At 36.0% G+C, this 21,820-nt stretch overlaps 1 protein-coding gene across 3 annotated transcripts; it reads right to left on the bottom strand.

Annotated features, from left to right (window-relative positions):
- Positions 1-1,281: 1,281 nt before the first annotated feature.
- Positions 1,282-18,628, bottom strand: LOC131644383 (protein HUA2-LIKE 2). Of its 3 annotated transcripts, none has more exons than XM_058914868.1 (12): positions 18,171-18,628; positions 16,883-16,959; positions 6,090-8,357; positions 5,300-5,753; positions 3,877-3,985; positions 3,650-3,762; positions 3,355-3,539; positions 2,734-3,244; positions 2,144-2,585; positions 1,852-2,019; positions 1,699-1,747; positions 1,282-1,622 (listed from the first exon to the last, which is right to left on the bottom strand). In XM_058914868.1, exons 1-11 carry the CDS (start codon positions 18,291-18,293, stop codon positions 1,722-1,724), a joined length of 4,476 nt encoding a protein of 1,491 aa, XP_058770851.1. In that variant the 5' UTR covers positions 18,294-18,628; the 3' UTR covers positions 1,282-1,622; positions 1,699-1,721. The 3 variants fall into 3 exon arrangements, with proteins under 3 accessions (XP_058770851.1, XP_058770853.1, XP_058770852.1); XM_058914870.1 differs by lacking the exons at positions 16,883-16,959; positions 18,171-18,628 and adding exons at positions 14,390-14,502; positions 14,623-16,866; XM_058914869.1 differs by lacking the exons at positions 16,883-16,959; positions 18,171-18,628 and adding an exon at positions 14,390-16,866.
- Between the last annotated feature and the right edge of the window lie 3,192 nt (positions 18,629-21,820).

Raw genomic sequence — 21,820 nt, 5'->3', positions numbered from 1 at the left:
CGTAAAGATTTGGCTATCTACCTACACACTAAAGTATGTTGAGACAGTTGACCATATTTGTAACTTGGTTATTTATCAGCCATTTTTCAATAATCACACAAGACAAGGAATATATCATTAGCAAACATAATTAACAAAGAATGGCAACAAAAAAAAACAAGCATAAAAGTCCTCATTCAGTTTTTTGTATTAGGGTTTGAATTTTGAAATCCGAATTTTTAAAAGGGTAAATGCAAATTTTTGAAATTCAGATTTTCTCGCATCAATGAGAAACCCAATACAAGCTACAGCCCAAATGCAAAAAGATTCAAACGAAGGGTGTAACCTAATGTAATTTAACTACTTTTTATTAGATATAACTTAATAAAGTATAACAATGATCATTTAAAGAATTGCATTGCATGCACTTAAAGCATAAAAAAGCAAGAATGACAAACTTATCAAATGTGATAGACGAAGTTGCTTGTCTTGAATGGAGAGGAATGGAAGTTGATGAAGGTATTTGGTTTGTAATGAAAAATATATATTGAAATAAAAGGTTGAAAAATATTTTTTCTGAATTTCAATATTGGTAAAGTGCATTCCAATTTTGTAATTCGAATACATTTTTTATTTACGCGCGTTCTAAAATTAAGTTTGCGGTGTTATGGTGCATCTAGATTTCAAACTCCAAACAGTACAAAAGGTGTATTTTTAAATTTTCACCAGATTTCAAACTCCAAACAGTACAAAAGGTGTATTTTTTAATTTTCACCAAAGTACCAAAGTGAGTATGTAACAGTAAGAGTGTCATGAACAATTCCTTCTTTTTTTTTTTTCAACAAATTTTGTGAAGAGTGAAAAAAAAATCTGAAATTGAATCAGTATCTCTTCCTTCATATCTTAATTCAAAATATAAAATTTTAAAAACCTTAAAAATCCTCCTCTTATTCTCTAGTCTCTTTCATCCAGAACTAATTATTATCAGTCATTCAATTGCTTTGTTGCTATTGAAATCACTTCTTTACACACACACAGACGCACGTGAAGAGGCAGTGATGCACACTTGGAATAGTTTCTTTTCAATCAAAAGTTCAAGTTTGAACATGCCAACTACGTTTATAGATTTCAACAAGCATGTCAAACCATTGTAGTTATGTAAGAACAGCTGAAGAATTGGCAACCACTAACAGACCATCATGCAAGGGCTTCTGTTGGCACCAGCCACCAGGCATACCAAATATATAGAAGTAAAACATCGACGGAGAATACAGTTGAGTTGCAGAGAGAAGTATTCCTCTATTAAAAACAATTCCAGGAAATATTCACTGAAATTTATATATATACTGATCTAAACTCTGTACGAGATATCATAAAATAAATTATAAAATTTTAGAAGGGAAAAATTTTGACACCACCTAAGTTAAAGTTACACCTCTCCCACAACTCTACAATGACTCTTCCTGCCCTGCATTCTGCAGAACAGGCTTAAATACATATATACAACAAATCTAATGATACATTCACATGTCATGTGCAGAATATGTTGAATCCTCCTTAAAGGAGTCCTGCATGTACAGAATGATAGACCATAAATACCTCCTAAACAAAGCCAGAGTTCGGGTCTAAAAAGACCATTATACCTAGCAATCAAGGAGGGAAACATGAGTACCACAAACAATATTAGTTGAAGGACAACGCAAGTTATCAGAGGCATACCAAATTCGGATCCTTGGTTACTATCACCTAGGCCGCCAAAAGTTTGGACCTGACATGCAAACATAATTTTTCAGTAATTTCTAAAGAAGTCAAAGGGTCCAAAAAGATAGAATTATCATGGTAGAGGAAAAATAGTGTCAAGGGGGGATGAACCTCTGTTCGTAACTGGAATTGAATCTTCATAGGGTGGTCTAAATGGCATGTCGTTCCTGTGATTCATTGACCGGGGAGGAAATCTCCACCCATGACCTGGTACTCTAGGTGGTTCACATGGATGACACCCATATGGGGAAGGCATATCTTCGTCCTGATATCTAGGACCTACCCAATAAAAAAAACTTTATTTCAATATAAAAATCAACAAAAGAAAAACCATTGCATGGTCAATAAACATGAATATTCACTACAACCATCAAAATAAGTATATCTATTATCTCAATCTTACCAGGATAAGGTGGGGGTACATCCCATCTCTCTCGGTAATCATATGGAGGTGGTTTTAATCTTTCATGATTATTATTATAGAAGTGCTCTCTCTCCAAGTTCTCCACAAAGTGTTGCCTGTTGGAGTAAGGAGGTGGTGGTGGTGGTGGTGGAACCTCCCTTCGATGTCTCACATGATGTTCCTCGTGAACAAAAGAAAATTGATTCGACGGTACATGACATGGTGGCCTTATAGAATATCCTCTATTATGCGAACCAACACCATCAGAATGTTGATAATTTACTGGTGGTACAGGGAAACTGTTGAAAGAGCAAGTAGACTCTGGCATGTGCACTTCTCTATATTCTGGGACATGATAGTGTACTGCATCACTACTAGGATGGTTACTCCTTGGTGCAGCCGATGGCTGAGCCATAGGGTGAAGTGGGTTGTCTTCCACACACTACAAAAAAACAGAGTAGAAAGGACACCATTAGTTATTACTTCTTGATGCCACTGATTAATGAATTCTTGAGTTATGTATAGTACAACATGGATCAGAAGTAGATGAAACAGGGTGTGAAATCTTAAGAGAAAATTGTGAAACATACCTGTGATTCTGCATGACCTCTTGAATTAAATACAGTACGACATGGATCGGAGGTAGATGAAACAAGGTGTGGCATAGGAAGGGGTGGCGGGGGAGGAGGAGGTGGTGGGGGTGGAGGTGGAGGTGGTGGGGCCGATGGTGGTGGTGGGGCCGATGGTGGTGGTGGGGAAGATTGATGCACAAGCTGAGGTAGAGGGGCAGAGGTCAGGGAGATATTCTTCTCAAACTGTGTGGCATTTCCTCTTTCAACATTGCAAAATGAATTCATTTCAACATCACAAGTGGGAGCTACATCTTCCATTTCAAGCTCACCATCAACATCTTCTAAGATATGCCTGTGTTTATCAATCGTAGAAGTCATTTCATGTACTTCAGAAATATGCTCAGGTGTGACAGCCTCAAAATTCCCTCCATCAGAATCACTCCCTTCATTGTCATCTTCATCTTCATCTTCATCTTCATCTTTAAGCATTCGGGGCATGCAAAATCCAGGTAGCTGCAAACTTGAGTTGCTACAAGATCAAATGAATGTTTAAATACACTACCCTGATCACCAAAAAAAATAAAAACACCCAGCAGTGTGTATAATATTAATAGAAAAAATCTACAAACAAAACCAAACCTTCCATATTCGTCAACATGCATACCCTCCATTTCTCTTATAGGGTCATCCATAGCCCTCTCTGTTTTTAATGATCTTCGTGAAAAGACCCCTGCAGAAATTGAACTATACAAATCCAATTCCCGGATATGGTGGCGAACCATGGGTTCTGGTAGGATTTTTCTCTCCAACCACAACCTTAAAACCTATACAAAGTTAAAAGACAATATTAACAAAGAATGATAATAAAACGTAGCAGTAAGAAATAAAAGCATAGAGTTCTAACTCTACTTAAAATGACCCTTAATTAACTTACCTTAAGACATTGCCTACGGTTCTCTTGTGCAGCATTACCAGGAGGAACAGCAGCAGATAATAGTCGAGGGAGGACTGCTTGGATAGCGGAGGAATAAACTAAACAAACATCACCTGGAAAAATTGGACATCTTAAATATCAGTTATTTATCAACTGTTGGCTTCAATGTATTCTTTCTTCTCTTTTGGTCAACAAGACTCGGGCAACAAAGCAATAAACAAGTTTACCTTTTAAACCTCTAGAAAACTGTGCAATAGAGTCAACAAGAAAAAACAAATCTACCCTCCGATGCAAACTTGATTCATTTTCAAGATTGTGGGCAAGAATTTCCATGACCTGTAACACAGCCCAACATCCCAAAATATGCATATGGTATCAATAAAAGACATGGAAAATTTTATAAAATAAACAATTTTGCTTGTGAAATAACAGCAACACCCGTTCAATGATTTTAACTCCCATTGATGCCCAGACACCAAAAGAATAATAACAGAATATACAACAACAACCAAACCTTATCACACTTAGTGAGGGCCGGTTACATGGATCAAATTCCGCCATGATGTTCTATTCAGGACCATGTTTCTATCTAATTCCTTAATGTCAAGATCTTTCTTAATAACTCATAGTTTTTTTAGGTCTTCCTTTATACCTAATTGTTTGACTCCTCTCCATCAGATATACTCTCCTTACCGCAGGCAGAATCTACAGGTTTTCTCTCTATATGCCCAAATCACTTGAATCTACTTTCCACCATCTTTTCTATTGTAGGTGCTACCCTAACACTTTCTCAAATAGTGCTCCAAATTCTTTGTTACACTTTGACAAGCAAGCTCAATAAACTCTAATGTGTTTAGAACCCAAGCTTTCTGTTAGACCTCTAATTAGTATTAGTATTATATTATGTTAGACTGCAACTATTATGTTATTAGGTAACAGCCAGCAAAATATCCATTGATGATATTGTAGAAAACTAACTAAAATAAATAAATAAATAAAATAAAGTAGGCTCAATCTCAATGCAAGCTTGTATTTTATGATTGGGGAGGTAAAAAAATGGAAAAAAAGTGATGACTCAGGGCAACGCATTAAGCAATAAACAGTCTTCAAGAGACCTTCCCTCCAAATTATTGGTCTTGAAAAATCAAAATGATCCTCTCTATGGAATCCATACCTAAACACTCATTGTCAATATTAAACTCAAGTACTAACAGTCCAACATTGGGATGCAGAAACAAAATTCCTACTCGCACAATTCACCTTGAGATCATTTTTAGAAGAGGTTAAAAATCAATCCATACTTAAGAACAAGGGCACATAAGACAACTGAATTATACCCATGCTTTTTGTAACAATATCCCCCCTCTTCCCCTCAAAGTGGAAATACAACAGAACCAGAGGAATGTGATTATAAATGCAGCAGACCATATAATCTTTGACTTGTTTCTTTTAACAATGCACATGGAAGATTCAGATTGCATGGGGCTCAATGGCCATACAACTTCCAAAAAAAATCATAAATAGACAAATTACAAGGATAAAAGTAGAGCTCATCGAAATCAACAAGTATTCACTATTCAGATTCAACAACAGTACATTTTCAGATTATAAGTGGGGAAATTTCTTAAAAGAAAAAGAAAATTGCATTACCTTAGCTGCAATGCCAAACTTTGCACAGTCAATAGCTATACGTGTTGCTCGGCCGATACTTTCCTTTGTCCTTTTCAATGTTCCAAGCATTGCTTCAAAATAAAGCAAAGCAGCCCGACCCGCTTCAGTTGACTTGCCCGTTGATCTTGAGTGTTGAGTTGCCTCAGATCCATACTTATTTTCATCAACAGGACCAGAAAAAGTTTGTTTCTGGTGTAAATGTACATCAGGACTACAACTTCCATTGTGAAGCATATTACTACTGTCTGATGTGGATACATTGCAAATTGACGTGTTTGGAGGTGATCCTTGTGGAAGGCAATCTCCCCCATCTGTCAGGGATGGACTTGACCGAATGCCTGAAATAACCTTTTGACCCAGACAGTCAGAAGTTGAAACAGAATTCAAATCCTCCTCGGGTCCTTGACATTTTACCTCTTTTATGACCTCACTCCTGAAATTGAAGAACAGTCACAGGATTATTCTAGAAATAAATGAAATAGAGCATAAATAACCTTTACTCATCAAGTCACTCCATAAGATTTCACCATAACAAACTATCAGTATGATCTAAATACAAAAAATGAATATAACCTAAATGAGGAAAGTAAAAGTCTACCAAGGAAAATTCTATAACAAAATATCATAACAGACAAGAGAGATAAGCAAAAAAAAATTAGTTTAAAACTATAAAGATTGTTTTATTTTAAATTCTTTTTCTAATTTTGCGGTGAAGATTTGTATAAAAAAGATTAGCCCAAGAACTATAGAAATCAACAATTAAGCTTACATCTCATTTGCTCTGTCAGCATCCACAACTACTGGCGTCAGGCACTTCGTATCCTCAGAAATAGCAACCTCATTCCGAGGCAGATCAATATCATTTTGAGGGGTAATAATTTCTTTCTTCATCACATCGGCCACGGAAAGAAGGCTTATTCCATTGTGCTCAGATACATCAGATGTTGTATTTGAAAGATTTGACGTTATAATATTGTCTTCACTAGTTGGTGGTAATGACAGGTCAGGTGAATCTTGATTGCTTTCAACTTCATAACATTTTGAATCAATAACTGGAGAAATTTCCCTATGAACCTGAATTTCCGAATCCGCATTAGCAGTATGACAAACCACAAAACCACTGAGTTCTTCAACTTTATCTGCAGCACTTGGGAGAACATCTGTGCCAGTTTCTTGTGGTTGGAAATTGGTTGACAGCTTATCCACTTGATTAGAATTAGCAGGAAAACTATGCACAATGATATGAGAAGAACCACCATCACAGGCATTTAACTTTTGCAGCTCTAAATCACCACCTTCATGATCATTAATAGTCATATTTGGGCTTGTCTTGATAGCAGATATACAACATGTGCCAATTGAAGTCATTCTGGAGGCTGATGATTCTGTACGAGCCTGACCTTCTTCCGCAGCATTAGCTGACATGGCTTCTAAAGCTCGATGAAGGCGTTTAGATGGAGGTAAAGCAGCTTCGCAATCCACAGAGCAGAATGTTTGATCTTTCTTATTATTACAAATTTGATTTTCAAAACGTGATGCAAAATTCTTTGAAGGAGAAATATTTTCCACAGTTCCAACCAGGACAGATGAGCCTGCTGCATCAAGAGAGCTTCCATTTTCACGATTTGAGGAATCAATCATATGGGATGGTGGGCTAATATCTTCCTTACAGCTTTTCCCTGGAGCATTGCTTCCATTTTCAGGATTCGAGGAATCTATCATCTGGCATGGTGGGCTAATATCTTCCTTACAGCTTTTCCCTGGAGCATTGCTTCCATTTTCCCGATATGAGGAATCTATCAACTGGGATGGTGGGCTAATATCTTCCTTACAGCTTTTCCCTGGAGCATTGCTTTCATTTTCACGATTTGAGGAATCTACCATCTGGGATGGTGGGCTAATATCTTCCTTACAGCTTTTCCCTGGAGCATGTAGAATGCTATTGAGTTCTCCCTCTGTGGAAGATGATTTACCCATTCTGACTCTTGCTCGTTTCACAAGGGGCAGGTGTTCGTCTCCATCTTGCTCAAAGCATCTTTCTTCAAAATTTCCGCAAATATTAAGGGAGCTTTGACTGGAATTCCTCAAACCAAGTTCCTCCTCAATCGTGAAAATAGAATCAATGGTTGGCTTGGAAGAATCAATGGTTGGCTTGGAAGAATCATTGGTTGCCCTCTTCCTGTTGGGGTTTCTTTTCTTCTTATTGACCACACCCTTTATTTTAAGATCAAGGCCTTTATTCAGCTCATCTTCTTCAGGGCATTCAATAGTTCCTGTGTGTTTAAAATTTGAATCCATTGCACTATCCTCATTCAGGCTAAATTCATCAGAATCATTTGTAAGAATTTCAGAGTTGTTGCCTTTGTCCTCCATGCTATCATTCAAGACCAAAGCAGATGAATCAAAATCATTACAGCCAGCAAGATCGGGTGATTTCCTAAGACGTTTATTCCTTCGTACAGATGCACCCTGTGCTGCATTGGTTAATTGGCTGCCAGAATTTTTTCCACTGTTATTACAGGGAAACATAACGTTTTGGCCCCGTGATGAGCTTCTTCTATTCCTTCGTACTGGCATATGTTTATCTGTTATGAAGCCCTGTGGGCATAATTCGCCAGCAGATCTCTTTCGAGAAGAGTAAGTAATGGGCTTAGGCGATTGTACAGAAGAACCATTATCAGTGAGCTCCTTATCATGACATTCATCTTTCGACACAGCAGCTGAGTCAACTTCAACTGGACATAAGTCATGTCTGTCAACAGCTGAATTTGAAGATTTCATGGGTAAAGTGGGTGATAAATAAGGAGCATCTTTCTGATCATTGCCGTACGAGTTGATTGGCTTTGAAACATTTGCATCAGCAACATTGTCGCCATAGTTAGCTTCACCAAGTTGTCTCTCTTTTTTTAATTTTTCATAGCTATCAACAATCTCCTTAACAGCACGAACAAAGTCAGCACCCTTTCCTTGACGTTTCACAAGAGACTGTTTTTTCTCCTCAGTAAATGCTTCAACATCAGCAGGATTGCAGAAAGCACTGCACACACAAAAAATGTAAGACGTCATGTGCAAGGGAGAAACTAGATGATAAAGAGAGAACAAAGGCTTAAAATAAGTTCATTATTACTTTTATCAGAAAAAAAAAAAGAAAAAAAACATGCTTTTCGGTACTTAAGGTACCTAGAAGCCAACATTGAAACATAGAGTAACTATGGCCACTTTTTCAACCAGATAACCAATGAAGAAATAGACTTTCAAACTTCACTTTCTGATACTATCTTTTTACCCTAAGGTTGGCTTAAATTACTCCCTTCCCTCAAAAGAGCATTTATTCAACTTTAATGCTAAACCAATTTATTCCAATACAGCGGTATTAATCATTGGAAAATGCTAACGAGTGCGCTTGAGACATTGGTAAAGAAAATAAATATAGAAATTATGTTGCAAAATGGTGCATTCAACTTTAAAAAAGGTTTAACTTGTTTCCAATAAAAGCTTCTACTTTGGCTTCTTTAACTAGTGCTCTTAGGACACATGTTAGCATAACCTTTTATCATCGGATGGCCAAAAATAAAGAGCAATTTTTAAATACATAAATAAGCGGTTAGCTTCAAAATCAAAATTTGCCTCAACAATCTTCCCACAATCAATTGAAAACCTCAAGTTTGCATAACCAGGTATTCTTCAAGATTGGGCAATGCTATGCCACACAACCATTCTTTATAAATCTCAATAAGTAATATTTGACATATTTCAAAGTTATGAATTATGTATAAGCCCTAATGTGTTCAAATGGACTATGCTAAACCTAATGGGCCAAAGACAAATTATTATTACTAATAATTATAGAAAATTGTTAACGCACCCGTTTAACTTGGCCTCCCAATTTGGAAACAATCCTTTTAAAGTTATTGTTGTTCACTCTCTTAGTTAAAAAATCCGCAAGGTTGCCTTGGAAAGAGATGTATAGAGTGCAACACTTTCTTTTTTTTCTTTTTTTACTATGCTAATAATGTTAAATATGTTAAGATCTCAACCCCAAAAGCTAGCTCAAAAGGTGAGGTTACCCTCACATATTTATACAACCAACAGCCCGAAAACCTAAGCAATGTGTGACTTCAAACAAACTCCAATAACACAAATACCAACTTCAACATCCACCCTCATGCCTAGCGTGGACCTGGGTCATCTGTCCACATTGCAGTCCTTAACTCAACTCTGATACCAAGTTGAATCTACAATTCTTATTTTATTATGTGAAGAGAATACACATATATATAGGTATAGGCCTCCTAATCAACCCCACAAATTAAGGAGAAGATATACTAAGTGAAGAAAGATTTGATACAATAATATGCTAAATATTATCCTAATTGATACTACTAATAAAAGCAATAGATATCGAATAATAATAAACCAATATCTCAACAATTTCCATCACCTCTTGGTAAGTCTCCATTTTATTTTGAATTTAATGCTTCAGATACACTCTATAACCACACTCTATAACCAGTATTGTACTGGATTTTGAAGCCAATAACTTCATGGCATCCATACCCACACACTTCTCCTACTTATTCACATTGTCCTAGTGACAAGAAAATTATGACGTCATATAGTATTGGATTCTGAAGGCACTAACTTCATGGCATCCTTACCCACACACTTCTCCAACTTATTCACCTTGTCCTAGTGGCAAGAAAATACTGACATCATATAGTATTTTGGTATTAGGTTCTGGAGTCACTGACCTCATGCCACCCTTGCCCACACACTTCTCTTACTTATTCACCTTGTCATACACTTATACTAACAAGGAAATACCCCACATCAGTTGTACCCGTATAACTACAAGTCAAGGAGATGTCCAAATAAGTACACCTATAATCCTACAAAATGTCCATATTTTCAAAATGTCCACCATCCCAATTTCCTTGCAAAAACCTATCATGTAATATTTTTTAAATCAATGCTTGTGTTATCTATGACCAGAATTTGGGGAGGACGATTGGAAATGTTAGAGAATAGAATGACCTTTTTTACTTGAATAACTATGATCTTCCTCCAAATCTACTCGACGACAACTTCTTTTCTCGCTAAACCCCCCAACAAAATAGGACTGTCGAGAGAATAAATGGGCACTTATTAGATAAACCTAGAGACATGTTATTCCAAAATAAGATTCCTAAGAAATTTTGAGGGGAATTGGTTTTTGCTGAATCTTATATCATAAGTCGTTCACCTTCTTGAGTCCTTGCCTCTAAAACTCCTATGGAGATTTAGTTCTCGTTCTATCCTGATGTGTCGACCTCTAGTAACTTATTCTAAGAATATTTGGGTGTACATCGTTTGTCCATGTTCATAGGATTGGTAAAGGGAATCTTGGATCCAGGGCTGTAAAATATTTATTTATAGGATACTCTTCCATCCAAAAAGGCTACAAATGCTATCATCCTCTGTACCATTAATTCTTTGTCTCTTGAGATGTCACCTTTCATGAGCAAGAAAGTTACTTCGATCAAACATATCTTCAGATAGAAAATATGTAAGAAATATGAGCCCCTTCTACTTTTCGACTTTAACCTCACGCGGACCAAAAGTTGAGGCTGAAACTAGACATGACAATATTGAAACTAAAATTGATTCTGAAAAAGACACAAATGTTGGAGCTGAAGTAATGTTTAAGAGTACCAATCAGATATTACATGAGATAACTTAAGTGATTAAATTTTTGAATTCTCTCATGCTCATATAGCAAAATCTAGTCTAACATAACATAGGGACTAGGATCCAACCTAGTAAAAAAGAAACAAAATCCAACTCCACCACTACAGTAGAGATCTACAGTAGAGCATGTACTAACAAGCCACTATGTCCAACTATCTATGCTTTAAACAAATCTCACCAGTCCATAAAGCTTTCACTACATGCCAAAACACTACCATCATACCTACCTATATCCAAGGCATTGTCTGGCAGGAAATGGACACTTGAGATAGGAACGATACATGAGAATTGGTTCCTCTGCCAAATTGAAAGAAACCGGGTGGGTGCAAATACATCGTAAAACATAAGGATGATGGATCTATTGCAAGGTACAATGCAAAGTTGGTAGCCAAAGGATTCACTCAAACCTATGTAGTGGGTTACATGGAAATATTTGTTCTAATTGCAAAAATGGATACCGTCAAGGTGAAATTATACTTAGCAACTAAATGCAGTTGGAGCTTGTAAAAATTTGATGGAGAACAAGACGAGATTTACATGGAATTGCACCCTGAATATAAGTTTCCACTGTATTATTTGGGCTAAGACAATCACCATGAGCATGGTTTGGAAGTTTCACGAAAGTTATGGTAGGTTTGGGCTATAAACAAAGTCTAAGAGACCATTTTTTAGTGGATGTAGATAATGTTATAGTGACAAATAGTGAAGAAAATGAGCAACTACGGCCATGCCAATACTCGGTCAAGGAACGTGTGATTAAGGCCTTGGAAAGTGTCCCGCTCTACAAAAGGAACTTTCATATTCCAATAAAAATATATCTCATCTTCCTCAAGAGACTGACAAAGCTGCATACAAGCCTACAAGGACACCAATTGATCCAAATATGAAGTTGGGGAATGCATAAGATGTTGTGATTGATAAGGAAGTGTCTAAAAGGTTAGTCGACAAAGTTATACACCTGTCACATACTGAGACCCGATGTTGCCCTTGCAGGAAAGCTTAGTTATCTGATTCACTAACAAACCAAAGAAGATTTAATTACAAGTTGCACTTCTAACTTTGCAAAACTTGAAAGGAACCCCCCAAGTAGATTAGTTTTCTTCGAACAAAACGGAAGTGTAGGTCTTGAAGTATATACCAATATAAGATCAATTACGGGAAAAAAACTACATGATATTATACTTTTGCAATACTTGAAAGGAACCCCAAGTAGATTAGTTTTCTTTGAACAAAACGGAAGTGTAGGTCTTGAAGTATATACCAATATACGGTCAATTACAGGAAAAAAAAAACTACATGATATTATACTTTCCTAGTTGGAATCTTGTGACCTAAAAGAGTAAATAACAAAGTGTACCATCCAGATCCAGTGTCAGTGTCAGAGTTTATGGCAATGACACACAATATATGTGAATTACTATGACTGAAGATCATCTTGGTTTGAGGATAAAGTGAGATGAATCAATGGAACTTTATTGTAATGATTAATTTTCTATTTCAAGACTTTAAAACAACACTTATTTCAGAACTTTACAGCAAGTCTTTGATATCTTCCTGGATATTTAATATTACGGTGGGTCCTAATGGACAGGTAGATCAATTGAAAGCTCGCTTAGTGGCAAAAGGATACACTCAAGTCCACGGTCAAGATTATAGTGATACTTTCTCTCCTGTTGCGAAGATGGCAACTGTTTGCCTCTTTCTAGCCAAGGCTGCCATGAAACAATGGCCTCTATTTCAATTGGATATCAAGAATGCATTCTTGCATGATGACTTGGAAGAGGAGATTTATATGGAGCAACCTCCTGGGTTTGTTGCTCATGAGGAGAGTAATCGGGTTTGTAAATTGCACAAGTCTTTCTGACATAGATGTACTTATTTGTTTTTACAATTTACAAAGGATTGACCTCACCCTCTTTACTATATCTCGGTTAAGTTGAACCAATCTTTCTGACATTTTGATTAATGTCATAATACTATGTCTTACTCAAAAGAACAAAAACAGCCAACAAATAGTAGTAAAGAGCCTCCAAGGTGCTCCAATGTGCTCTGACGGATGGAAAGGTTGGAAAGGTGAACACCCAAAACAGATAGAGGAGGAATCCATCTAAGGAATCTGGGGTAAACTCGTAAACAACAAGTATCAAATAGAGAAGAAAAAACATTGAAGGAATAGAACCACCGCGATAAATGGGGCAAATGAACAGTACTAGTAGGAAAAGATAAACAAAGGTAACAAAAACGTTGCAATGATGGTGGCTAAGATTTAGTGCAAGCACTAATTAACAGAAGCAAGCCAAACTAGGCTTTAGCTTTGTAACTAAGTGCGCTGACTCAGTACAGTAAGGTAGGTAGTGATATAAATACTTGTCCTAGTTCAATTGTAACTAACAATTCAATTGAAACAAATTCTAGTAATTCAATATGAAATCACTCTAACGCTTTTTTCTACAACTTCTTTGGTTTCTGTTGCTAATCTATTTAAATAGGTTATCCTAAACTTATGGGCCTGCCTAATGGATTAATGGGTTAAATACAAATTACTATAATTAATTATAATAACACACTATTTACAACAATAAATCTCCAACCTCAAATGCAGCAGTTGAAACCCCCCTCCACCCACTCATCAAAAATACAAATACTACAATACAAGCATTAATATAGTACCGACTACAATCACAACTATAGAAGTACTAATTTTGGCCAATTAATTGATGGAATAATAAAATTTAAGATCACAAATTTTTCTTCAAATACTTTTCTACCACTGTAAACAACTTTTACCCTTGAATTTTCATAACCATTTTCCCACCTATTGGGAATTCTAACAATCCATGCTATGCTATGATAAATTCAGTTCTTATAAATCTAATACAGCTCCTGAAAATGAGCTTGATCCTGTTTCATCTTATCTGCGAGTAGAAATAAAGACAAGGCCACCCACAACATATGAGGCTTGAGTAAGACTCTCAAATCATGTATCATTTCAATACCTAATAAAACTTCTCGTAATTGAGAAGGATGGCCTAATCTATTAAGTACCCGTCATGAGTACATTTTGAAGAGTAATAAGGCTAGGGTGGTCAAATCTACGTTATGAATCTCGGATAGTGATGTGGCGCTGCCATCTCCAAAAATTGAATGGAGCGGGAGCGGAGAGTAGAACGGCCAATATTTTAGTGATGTGAATACTAATATGGTTAATACTAGTAAACACATAATTGTTAAAAACTAAAATAAATTAATCAAAATTCATGAAGTATTCATATTTAAAAATAAAAGCCATAAGTCTTTTAAGCAAAACATATTTCCAAATGTCAATAAATGCAATAAAATAACCTTGCTATCCTTAAAAATTTAAGGGTAAATGTCATATATAAACTGATGTGGCCGGAGCGGAATCGTCCCGTATCCAATCCCATTATCGCGATCGTTCCAGCCAAGTCACACGTCTGTGTCGGAACAGCACGGTCGTGCCGAGATAACAGCCGAGTTTGATAACATAGTGTCAAATATATTATGCCACAGAAAACAAAGGGAAAGTGTGTGGAGTTAGTGTTAATGGAAGTTACCTAAGGCAGGGTACATAAGACGAAGAAAGGTTTACTTCCCTCTGACAAACACACAAATGTAAAAGCCATTCAGCCATGACTTCAACGAAGTTTGCAAGCAATGGCAAAAACATTCAACAGATGCCATTGGGCAACACTGGTTACAATTTGAAAAATACCATATTGGGTCCACAAAACAACTTAATCTTACTCCAATGCCTCTTCTGTTTACAAGTCCTGGTACCAGCAAAGATACAAGCAAATAGCAGCTACAGAAAGTTATATGTTAGTCTATCAAAAAGTTGCTAGTAACAGGCCCTTCATGGGAAGATTTCTGATAAGAGTGTTTCTTTTGTTTTGTTTTTGGATTGCAGGTAGGCGTATTTAAGTTGCAACTTGCAAAACAAGATGACCACACTTTTATAAGTTTAGAGGTTTGCCACATTTAATGGTTTGAATCCTATTAATTTTGACTGATTTTATTTTATGGCAGTTTATAGGAGGTGATTTAGTTCAACCAGATGGAATCCAGCATTCAAAACTATGACAATAAGACAATATTGTAATTATTCGATATCAAGAGTGATCTTTGTTCAACTGAGGATTAAAAGCATTTCAAATATGGTGGAACCAGGTAATCACTTTGCTAAAGGAAATAGTTGTGTTGTTCATCTCGGATAGTGTTCTGTAGCAAAGATCTCCTAAAATAATATACCGGTATAGAGATATAAGGATAGCCGTTATTGCAAAGACTAAAATTCAGTGTACACAGTACAAAGTATACATAAATACTCAAAAATAAAATAAAAAATACACAAGATTATAGAGACCATGATATTATCATACATAATAGTTAAAGAACCTAAAGTGTAGAGCAATAAAACTTAAGCAAACTTAGCAAAAAAGAACATAACTAAATTAAAAGTAGGAAGAAAAACAAAACAATTGTTTGTGAGCAAGAACATAACAAAATGAAGAATAGAACATTACCCTTAAAAGAGTTTGGATTGAAACTATAATCTTAAAATTGACAACATTTTAAGATAAATTGAAGAATTTATTACTAAAACCCTAATGGTGGATATGATAGCGGTTATTGTGTTATTAGGCAGTAGCTATTATATTAGTCAGCAGCTACTATTAGGAAATTATTGAATAAATAGGGAAATTGAAGGAAAAATTAGTTGGAGTTTTTTTTGGGACTGTATTGATTGGGAGAAACCAAGTACTTGAATTCCTTAGACTCGAAACTCTCAAATTAGTAGGGGTTTTATCTAATGTTTCCGTGTTGCTTTGTGTCATCACTGGCAAACTAAGCCTCCAGAGAATGCTAGATTAAGTGAACTTTAGCATTTTGTTCTGGATTCTATTGAATGTGTTATGTTAGGTGTTTTGTTGGGATAACTCAATATTCATAGGTACTGAGTCTAACTGATTTACTGTACCCTATAAGTATGAGTTTGCTAAATTTGTAGCATTAGAATAAATAATAGAATCAGAAACAGGTTTTCCATTTCTCTCCGAGAGTAGTATCATATCCTAGTAATCAATACTCAAAAGGATAGTATCAACATATTCTAATAATCAACACTCAAAAGGCATATAGCTTAAAGGCAAACTTGTATGAAATATTCAACAACAAATGAGCATAAAGACAATCATTAATCTAAAGCTGAACTATTAAAAATAAGTCAGTAACAACAGTGTGACATGATTATAATAGGCAGAAGAATTAAGAATGGATGAGATAAGCTAAAATGAAGTTTAAAATAGTCACATATAAGTCATGCACTACTAACATATTTAAATCTGGTCTAACTGTCTGATATGCACAACCAGCACAGACCTTAGTTAATAGTTCCTACTAAAAAAATTTAAAAAATATCAGTGCCATGTAAACAAACATGGTCCCCTTATGCAGCCTATGATGGCTCAAAATCATAATCTTGCACCAAACTGAGATAAAACAACAGACATGTGTTCTCAAATGATACAACTGTGCAAACTAAAAAGGAGAATCAGCATTTCATGTAAATGCCATAAACTATAAGATGCAAATCGGCCTAGTGAAGCAAGCTCCTGGAAATAATTATAGTAAAGAAGGGAAAGCTTAATATCAACACCAAACTCCTTAAGCTATCAAAATACAATTGATATCATATGACCCTTAAACTAAGCTACCTTTTAATACTTCAGTTGCCTTGATTAAAAAATTAGAGAATGGTATATTTTCATTACTGAGCATTTATATTTCCATATCAATTGTTATAGGCATACTTACATCTGTTGGGTGCCAAAAAAGTAAACAACCACTTTCTTCCAATCGGTGGAGTAACCCCACTTCTCCGGCTCACTGACCTGCCAGAAGCAATGAACTTGAACTGTCAAATGAAGTATCAACAAAACCAAAAAAAAAAAAATTAAAACAACTTTCTTCCAATCAGGCTTTAATAGTTTGATGTAAAAACTTAGAGCATATTTTTCAAACAGATACAAAAACTACGTTCTATAAAATGTGGAATCCAGGGTTCAAACCCGGATCACCACATTTCTCCATCATCCCTACAAGTGTTTATTTGAGTATGAATTGACTAAAAGTAAAAAAAAAAGTCAACTTTTGGAGGAAAAATCAGCTCTGAACCTTTCCGGTTCAATCATGATTACAGAGTTACAACCATACTTATGGGGCGTCAAATTGGAAGTTGAAGGATGAGAAGGAAAGATATTGAAATTGAAAATATAAAAAACTACATTAGGGAGCAAAACCGTGTTTTTTCCCATTATTATTGTCTCTGAGACAAGCACGTGATATATAGCATATTAGCAATATTAAGCTTTTATTATAAAAGGAAACGGAAACTATTTCAATATAACATAAACTCCCTTAACTACTAAAAGGGAGAGAAATCTCATGGAATTTCTTCATTTTAGCTATTCATTTTCCTCCTAAACTCTCGTATTCATTTCTAAGATAATCCCTCCGTAACTTCACATCGTGAGGCTATTGGGCTGAAAATGGGAGCTCTTCCATTCTTGGAACAAGTAGCTTCCTTCAGATTCAAAATAAGTCTGCTCCGGCAGAAAGGGCGAAATAATGTGAGATAGCCTAAACATTATTTAATTTTACCAAACATTCTTAGAAATATAAATTTTAATCCATCAATATCAATTGCTTACATATAAAAACTTATTTACCTTCAGTTTAAGTATTACCTATCAAGCATAGATTTATCTATTAATCTTTGGGAAATTCCAAGCAGGGGTCTCATCCTATTGTCACTAGTTTCTGTCTTATCCATATCAAATAAGAAGTTTCCTTGTCTAAATAAATCCTTTTTGAATTTAAGTAATAATTTGGTATAATTAACCAGAAATCAAAAAGATATAAAATTTATGAATAAGAAATTGAGTCTAAGACTAGGATCCACAAAAATAACGAAGAATTACACACACTGAAGCAATATTTCTGAAGTCAAAAACATGCAGTTCAGATGCAAGTGAAAAAATAGAGAAAGACATAAACTTTTAATTATAAATTGCAAAATTTCAAAAATCAAAACAGCAGTTACCGTGGCAGGCCAAGCAGGGAACCCCTTAACTTTAGCAAGAACGAGATCGCCAACTTTCCATTTACGAGCTGCAGCGGCGGCGGCGGCTGCTTTGCTTCCTCCCTTTCTCCGGCTCGGGGCCATCGGAGGAAGCCGGCGGCGCTATTGTCAGATGAGAGGGGGAAGTGATGTGAAGTGAATCGAATGCCGAAATCGGTTTATAATGGAACGAATTGGCACTGAGTTGAATTTGCCTATGGAATTGGCAGGCATTGAAACGAGATGGTGGATCGGGGAGAAGAAAATTGGTATGAGAGAGAGGGACAGAGTGTGAACGAAAACCCTAATTGAGAGAGAGAGAGAGAGAGAGAGAGAGAGAGAGAGAGAGCGAGAGAGAGCGTAAGTGGTTTTCAGAGAGATATGAGTTGGTTAGGTAGAAGCTAGGGTGCGTAAGGAGCATGGGCTTCTGGTCTTTTTTGATATGGGCTAACGTGCGCTTAGTGCTAACAATGTTTCTTTCATTATTAAGACTACTTTGGTGCACGTGACTTAATGCTGGACTAAATTACGGGCCTCGTGCCTATTTTAAAGCTTTAATGGGCTCTGTTAGATTCAACAAGATATAGAGAGCTTTCTACATGTCACCCCCAAATTATACACGTCACCCCTCATTTTACATTATTCCCAAAATATCTCGGATACTATTAACTCAAAATTTTATCTTTTCTATAAAAAAATAATCCTTGCCAAAATCACCAAAAAGCAAATTTCTGATACCTGATAGCAAATTTCCGGTACTTTTTTTAGCCGATACCGGAAATTCTTTGTTTTTAACAAATTTTCGGTATCCATTTATCGGAAATTTTAAAAAATTTCGATGCAATTTACCGGAGATTTTAAAAATTCCGGTAATTTTACAAAATTCATTACCGTTCCAAAAATTTCACGAATTTTCGGTAGCAAACCAATATCGGAAATTTCATTAAAACCTAAAATTTCTGATATGGAAGATGAGGTTTTATATCTTTGCGGTCCTGAATCAGCAGCTTCAGCTTTTTCTACGGATTCATGTATTGATCTTACGTAGTACTTCGTCATAAATACGGTATATTTACTTGACTTCTTACACAATTTTTTTTGTTTTTATAAATTGATGAAGTTATCTAATTATACGTTTTTGTGATTGTCAGATTTTTGAATCACGAGATAAAGTTCTATAATTGGCACGTTCAATTGGAAAAAGTCATGGTATTGTTGTTGTTACAATATGATCTGATGTTGCTAATAGAATGCGAGACAGGATGGATAGATTGATTATGGGTTATGACAGAGGAGGAGATTACAAAAATAAAAATGAAGTTGCGGTCCCTTCTGATGGAAATTATACTATGAAGCTTAGATGCCCATTTAAGCTTAGATTTGTTCTGAGTGGTATTGGTTGGAAGACGATGGTTAAATGTGGTTGATATCTTCTGGACACACTATGACTCTGTCAAGTTGTTAAATATTTTTCCTCTGGTGTTGATTTTTGATTGCATGTACAAAACAAATATGTAAGAATTTTAATTTTAATTTTTCCCATCTTAAAAATATGTTGAGTGAGTTGGTTGCTGAATGTGTTTTTTAATCGTGCAAGTATTGGCTACCACTGCTGGAGATTGTTGGTGTTACATCAACAAAATTGACATTTTCAGTTGCTTTTGCATATTTGGAACATGAAAGGGAAGAGAACTTCACATGGGCACTACAGAAGCTTACAGAGTTGTTCTATTCTGAGAAGTTGCTTCCAAATGTCATGGTGACGGACCTTCAACTTTTAAAAAACGTTAGCATGAAATGTAAAGAGTATGTGAAATCAGAAAGACAAGAACGTGTCAGGGATCAATGGAACAACATGATGTATTCAAATACAGAAGACGAATTTGATGTACATCTGAACCACTTCGAGAGTGTATGTGGTAATATTCCATCATTTGTCGAGTATGTGAAAGAAGCATGGTTAACACCATATAAATAAATGTTTGTTTCTGCATAGACTAACAGAGTCACTCATTTAGGGAACACAACAACAAACAGGTACATTCTTCTAACAGGAAATATGTTTATGTTAATTTGTGAGTTCTTTATTTAATGTGTTCATGATTTATAGGGTGGAGTCTGTACATTTGAGATTGAAGAACATGTTGATGACAAGTCGTGGTGATTTATGTGCAAGCTGGGATGCTGTGAACACAATATTGAAGTTGCAGTTAGGTTCCATAAGAATGTTGTTTCAAAAAAGTATCGTCAATATTAAGTATCGGTATATCACTCCATTTTATTCTAAATTGCACATTTTTGTTTCAAGATAGTGTATACAACTCATTGGAAAGGGACTATAAAGAGTCAAATTTATTGGTGCGAGCAACGAGAGGTGTGGTTGTTACATTAGAACAACGCATGGATTACCGTGTGCGTGTCAACTCGTTGGTTACCAGATTATGGGTATACTTATACCTTTGGAAACTATTCATGTGTTTTGGACAAAATTGTAAATTTCAAAACATGATATGAGTCCCGACGATAGCAAGTGGGATTTAGATGAGGAGTGCGAAGAGTTAAAGAGACAATTTAGTACTCTGAATATTGTGGGTCAAGGGGTGTTGAAGAAAAAAGTTCATAATCTAACTTATCCATCCATAACTTCAATGTGTCTGCCGTCGGTGAAATACAAGCCAAATAGAGGAATTAAGAAGAGTAGAAAAGGTGAGGAAAGTGATGTGCATCGTGATCCAAGTCAATGGGAATATGTTGATGCTTCGCAGGGGAGTCAGATACGAATAGATCATGCACACAACCAAGAGGGGGTCTGACTACAAATAGATCATGCCCACAACCAAGAGGAACATTGTTGGCCTTGTGACTGGGCCAACTGTCAAATTCACTTATATTACTCCCAAAGTGTGTCCTATCTTTCCTTCGTAATTTGACAATACCATGTTGTGTGGCTTGACGTTTGTATCGAACATGCCAATCCTCTTTAGCATGTATTGGGGCATTAAGTTAACAGTTGCCCCACTATCTACAAGGACCTTATTTATCCCCACATGTTCGACCTTAGCCCCAATATATAAAGGCTTCAAGTGATTTCTCATGCCTTGATCAGGTCTTTCGAGGAACGCATTTTGTTTTTGGACAACGCCATTATTCAGCACATGGTAGCACACTGGTCTCTGCTTCGTCATTTCGTCTTCATCAGCTTCTTCATAATCCTTTACCTCTATCTCTTGGTAATATTCATGAGGCAAAACTAAAACTACATTACAATTTAAATTAACACATGATACCCCATCAGACTCAAAGTCATCTGTCAGCATCTCTTCTTCCTTCATTGGGTTCTTCCTGCACCTTCTCCTTAACAATTTGTTTTTCTAAAGTGAATATGGCTTTTGATCCACTTGTGGTTTGCTTAAACTTGCAGCCCCATAAGTGAACTTGTTGCTGCTGGATTCTCCCATATCCTTCGACTTCAGTTCTTTTCCTGCCTTCTTGATCCTTTGGTGTCTCCTCCATTGGGATCTTAACATGGGGTTTTTTCCTTTGTAGTTTTCTAACCTATATGCCTCCCTCTTTGATGCTTGGAATTGTTTCCTATATGCCATGGCAGTTCTTCCTCCCTGGTCAAAACTCCT

Source organism: Vicia villosa, linkage group LG1, assembly GCF_029867415.1.
Source record: "Vicia villosa cultivar HV-30 ecotype Madison, WI linkage group LG1, Vvil1.0, whole genome shotgun sequence".
In the NCBI taxonomy this organism is placed as follows: Eukaryota; Viridiplantae; Streptophyta; class Magnoliopsida; order Fabales; family Fabaceae; genus Vicia; species Vicia villosa.
The sequence above is the reverse complement of the archived record's forward strand: the minus strand, read 5'-3'. Positions and strand labels throughout refer to the sequence as shown.